Here is a 5,616-nt window from a genome sequence, read left to right as displayed (position 1 = left end):
AACATCTCCAACACAAAAAGCACATTCTGTCTTTCATTCCCTTTCATTTGGTTTCCCTTTCTCTCTCCTCTGGAAACCCTGACAGTGGCCTGGTTTTTTTTTTTTTTTAATTAACCAGGTCCCTCAGAGGAGAGAAAGCTTCCATTTTTTTACCTTAAATTTTTAGCTTTTATTAATTTTTTTTCTCAAATTGTAGTTCTTCATCGTTGCATTTTTCAGCTGCCCTCGACAATGAACGACCTGCTAAAGGTAATGTATTTGATTTTCGTTCGTTAATTTATGCTATGCTTTATTTGTTTGGGCATGTTTGGAGGTTTTGTGGCTCTGTTTTTGTCCTGATCCGGTTGCGTTATGTTATTGGATCTGCGTTTTTAATGAGTTTTTTTTTTTTTTTTCCTTGAATTTTTGGCTTATGGGGGTTTGGCTTTTTGTACATTCTGTTTGGTTAGTGAGAAAAGGGAGGGAAATTGATGAAAAATTGAAGGTTAATGAATTATGGGATTTTGCATTGTGATTGAGGGAATGCAAGTGGTTGGTTTTACACTTTTAATTCATCGCAGCTCAATCAACACAAGCTACTGTGGCTACCAAAACTTAAAAACTTGAACAATTTGCTTTCTTTTTCCCTTTGTTTATCTATAATGTTTTTTATTTCTCAGCTTTTGAACAGAATTCATCGGCATTGATGTTTTGAATCACTAAAGATTCGTATAAACTAGACTTTTGACGCTGTAATTGACAAGAAGTACTTCCCTTTTTCTCTTTTTTGGATTTTAAATTATTAACAACAAGGACAATGATGGAAGTTGTAAAACGAGTGTTGTAGTTTTACATAATGCTGAACTGCTGAATAACACTTGACATATACGCAAGCTCTGCAATTGAGGCCGTGATTTTCTTTCTATGTATCGGGTTTGCTTGTCTATACTAATTGTCTACTAGAATGTGCTCTTAGAAATTTAGCAGTGTCATGTGGTTATGTAAGTTCAAGTCATTGTTATCGTGCCTTTTCTTTCCTTTTATCTTTCTTTCCTAGACCGTATTGAAGTCAAGCAATCAGATTCGGGATTAAGGTTTTGTTTGAGTTCATTTATGACCTATTTACTGCTTGCAGGATTCTTTTGAGATCTCTCGGGGTCAAGCTTTGAGAGATGGAGATATCGAACTAGGAGCACATGCTTCAATGAATTCTGGAGAACTTGGTTTGGAGAATTTTTTCAAAAAGGTGTTTTAACTCCTTTTACTTATTTTTGTGCAACATCCCTTAAATGCATGAAACGCAATTATTTTCTTTTTCCGTTACTCTTTTTCCTTTTACTTTTTTCCATAGATAATTATTCTGTATATGGAATTTGTGTTATGTTTACTTTCTGTTGATTCTGTCTAATGCTTTCATGATTTTTGCCCCCAGGTTCAAGAGATTGAGAAGCAAAATGAGAAGCTTGATAAACTTTTGAAAAAGCTCCAGGTAATATGCTTTCCAGTATGTTTTCCTTACCTTGTCAGCGCCATGAATGTTTTTTGTTTGTCTCTGCTGTCATAGTTCCTCATTGGTTGGTGCTATTGTCTGAAATGCTTGAATTGGTTACTCTTTAACTTGGTCTCATTCAGTGTTGCGCTAATGAATTCAGCCGTTAAACTTAATTGAGAGTGAATTTTCTTATCCAAGAAGCTCAAAGACTTGAGTCCTTCCGTTTTGGTTGGTAATGTTGTCGTCTTTGTAATTACAAGCGTGATGCCAATATGTGTTGATATCATTAGTGCATTTCTAGTTACTTATCGTCTTCATCAAATTGGGAATTTTAGTTTTAAGGTCATGAACGAGTATAATTGTAACAAAACAGAACACATAAACATCATACTGCAGTGTAGGTAACATAGAATTGTATAGCAACTGGACTGAGTTCTGTTTATTTGCACGATAGTCCATCATCCAGATTGGTAAATTTACTGCGTTTGATCCCACTAATTTAAACATTGATAAACTGTTATTTGGAAGAAAAAAAATTGTTCGCTTTTTTGTGCCTTATACAATAGCTTAAAAAATTGGAGCGTGTTACAGTTGGTGGAATGATTCTTTGAGATATAAGATGCACTTTTTTATCACTTTTTAATGTTTTTGTTTTTCATGCAGGATGCACATGAAGAGTCCAAGGCTGTTACTAAGGCTCCTTCAATGAAATGTAATCTCAAACTTGTTTAATTATTTCAATAATCAAGTGAATCTTTCATGCTTATATTCGTATTTTCTATTATGTAATGTATGTTTGTTTCTTTCGTAGCTCTATAAAATGATGCCTATTATGGATTTAAACGGAGGGAGAAAACAAGATGTATGTAAGATAGGAGATGTCAAAAAATATTCTAGCGTGTTATCTCGTACATCTAAAAATAATCCCTGTAATCTGTTCTCCCTTTACTGGTGATATATATTCTGTTTGCATTTATCAACTTAATTTTTCGTTTCCCTCATTAAGTCAACAAAGATGATGGATTCTTTCACCATGTGCAGCAATCAAGCAACGAATGGAGAAAGATGTTGACGAAGTTGGAAAAGTTGCTCGATGGATAAAGTCAAAAATTGAAGAACTCGACAAAGAGGTAAGTTTTGACTCAACAGAAAGCTGTGTTTGTTTCTGTGGTTGGTAGTAATTTTGTTTGTCTGACTAACCTTTCCTTATGGGTCCAGAATTTAGCAAATAGACAGAAGGCTGGTTGCGGAAAAGGAACAGGTGTAGATAGATCCCGAACAGCAACAACCCTGTAAGTTCGTACTCCAACAATTGCCTTCAAGATGCCTTCTACCTATTTCCCCTCATTTCCTTTTGGTATCTACTAAGTTGTGGTATCACCAATGATTTTTCACCCACACATGCTTGTTGGAGAAATCTTTTATTAATTGTCAACTCAGCTGAATCTAACATTGTCAAGTGTCCACTGTTATCTACTGTTGCAGTGCCTTGAAAAAGAAATTAAAGGACAAGATGGCTGAATTTCAGGTAGGTCATACACACCCACACATGCATTTTATTTTTTAATCTCATAATTTTTGTTTCTTTCATCTCTAAATTTTGAACTTAAGACATGCAGACTCTAAGGGACACCATCCATCAAGAGTACCGTGATGTTGTTGAGAGGCGAGTTTTTACAGGTTTGAACCCCTCACTTGCGACTCATCATTGGTTGCTATTTCTGGAGCTTCTACTTGAATTTCCATGATCTGATTTTATAGTTTATTTCTCTTGCATTTTGTGAATGTCAGTGACGGGCGCAAGAGCTGATGAAGAGGTAAAACTTATTGCACTGTTGAAATTACGATATATCTATACCAGAAAGCTCATTTTCTAATTATTTAACATTGTACAGACAATTGAAAGATTAATCGAGACAGGAGACAGTGAACAAATTTTCCAGAAGGCAATCCAAGAACAAGGGCGAGGCCAGGTTTGTCAAATTTCCTTTTTTATTTTCTGCCCCCAAATAAGCACTTTTTACTATCGAAATTGTGCATTCTCTCACAGACTTGACACATTTTTTGACATCTTGAACAATTAATTTTAAGCTCCTAACTCTTCTAGCTTGGGTTGTTGAAACATTGAATTTTCTGATTAAGATTGATAACATCCAAATTGTGTATCAAATTGTAGATAATGGACACTCTGGCCGAAATTCAAGAGCGACATGATGCTGTTAGAGATCTTGAGAGGAAGCTTCTCGATTTACAACAGGTATATTCTTAGTTTATGATGCATACTCTCTGACGAAGACATGAAGTTGCTATACAATACAGATGTCTAGCATAGGCTTTACTTTTTAGAATTCACTTTACAATTTGGTATTTGCCATATTGAATATAATAACATTAATCTGTTGAATCTTGCTGCTTGAATTCTGTAAGAAAGTGAGTGATCGGTTAGATCATTAAGTTGTGTCATGACATGCTAAGTATGTGTTAGTCATGTAGCTTATAAGAAAACCAAGTTATTGTCTTATTTTAATGCCACGATTCCTTGAGGCCAACCGGGAGAATAGCTGCAAAACTGAAAGGAAAACTTTCTGTTTGTGTTTCGCCATGAGTATATGATAACTCTCTCTCTTATGCACAGATCTTTCTGGATATGGCGGTGCTGGTCGATGCACAAGGGGACTTGCTTAACAACATAGAAACCCAGGTAAATACTACAATCTGAAAGCGCAATGATCCCATGAATTTCTTGGCGTTTTAAGCCCAAAAGAAAAAAGAATTTGATTTGGAAAAAACGTGACGTGGAATGTCAATGTTGTAGCACACTTTGCCACTTCTGTATCAGATATGACGATCACGTATTTTGTGTTTTTATTCCGCAGGTATCAAGTGCGGTAGATCATGTACAGCAAGGGAACAATGCTCTTCAGAAGGCCAAGAAGCTACAAAAGAGTTCGAGGAAATGGATGTGCATTGCGATCCTCGTCCTTCTTATCATCGTTGCAATCATCGCGGTGGCTGTGTTAAAACCGTGGAGTAGTAACAATGGTGCTTAAATTAGCACCTCTGGTAATCATCGTTGCAATCATCGCGGTGGCTGTGTTAAAACCGTGGAGTAGTAACAATGGTGCTTAAATTAGCACCTCTGGTAATTTGTAACTCATAAGTATAGGGGACTACAACTGACACCTCTGGGACTCAAGCAACTCAAGGGAAATCATTCTGGCACTTTTTTGTTCTCCTATGATAATGCCTGCATGTAACACTATTAATTGAAACACTCTTACTATATTCTTTAATATACATAAAAGAAAACTAGTTTTTCCTTCTTGAATGTCTCATGTTACTGGTTATAAAACAGTACCGTCACAGAGATATTTCTGTCGATTTTTTTTTTGGTCAATCAAAATTGCGGAGCTCGGTACAAATCCTCATGCCTCATTACATTACATGAACAACCATTAATCAAATATCAACAATTTATAATAGCAAATTTATCAAGCATAATATAATATGGACTGGTACACATCACCGGCAGAACAAGTCTCTTCTTCCTGTTTTCCGGCATTCGTATTTTTTATAGGAGGAAAGGGAGGGAGGAATCTTTAGATGCTTGAGGGACAAGTCCAGAACTCCAGATTATATACCAGTGAGTGAGTATGATGAAGGACGCAAGGAGTGACGACATTCCTGAAATCGCTGTCGAAGAAAATACACTGTCTGTAGTGATTTGCCTCTTAGAGGATTTGTTCGGACCTATCGCGTAGCTATCCTGTGTTTCTAACTGCAGATACTTCGCCCGTCGGTACGACTTTAGTTGCTGTGGTTGTATAGCTCCTCAAACTAGTGACTAGGATCCCTACTCTTTAGGATGACTCGAACAAGAACGTACACTCAAGGGAAGCTTGTACAAACAACTAGTCTTTATCCAAGTCTCAGCCAAGTCTGAGTATTACACAGGCTACATACGCACATATTTATAGGCTTGGGAGGAACTCTCCTAAAACAATCAGGCGTCGAGAAACATCTTCCTCTTTTATCCATTACTTGCATATGATAAGGAAAAACCTCATTTACAACACAATCAACAATACAATACTTTACATCAAATACTATTTTAGGTACGATTCCTTACTTTACCTCACACCAAA

The 5,616-nt window shown here is 36.3% G+C and overlaps 1 protein-coding gene across 2 annotated transcripts; it reads left to right on the top strand.

The window, feature by feature from the left end:
• On the top strand, positions 1-4,793 carry LOC137746009 (syntaxin-132). Of its 2 annotated transcripts, XM_088680761.1 has the most exons (14): positions 1-249; positions 1,115-1,225; positions 1,412-1,468; positions 2,135-2,183; positions 2,513-2,601; positions 2,690-2,763; positions 2,957-2,999; positions 3,091-3,151; positions 3,263-3,288; positions 3,367-3,444; positions 3,648-3,728; positions 4,107-4,172; positions 4,348-4,529; positions 4,609-4,756. In XM_088680761.1, the coding sequence occupies exons 1-13, from the start codon at positions 232-234 to the stop codon at positions 4,519-4,521; spliced, it is 927 nt and encodes a 308-aa protein (XP_088536887.1). In that variant the 5' UTR covers positions 1-231; the 3' UTR covers positions 4,522-4,529; positions 4,609-4,756. The 2 variants fall into 2 exon arrangements, with proteins under 2 accessions (XP_088536887.1, XP_068342153.2); XM_068486052.2 differs by having other exon boundaries at positions 4,348-4,793.
• The last annotated feature ends 823 nt before the right edge of the window (positions 4,794-5,616 follow it).

Source organism: Pyrus communis, chromosome 12 (genome assembly GCF_041283825.1).
Source record: "Pyrus communis isolate YQ-2024b chromosome 12, ASM4128382v1, whole genome shotgun sequence".
Classification (NCBI taxonomy): Eukaryota; Viridiplantae; Streptophyta; class Magnoliopsida; order Rosales; family Rosaceae; genus Pyrus; species Pyrus communis.
Note: the sequence above shows the minus strand (reverse complement) of the source record. Positions and strands in the feature narration are given on the sequence as shown.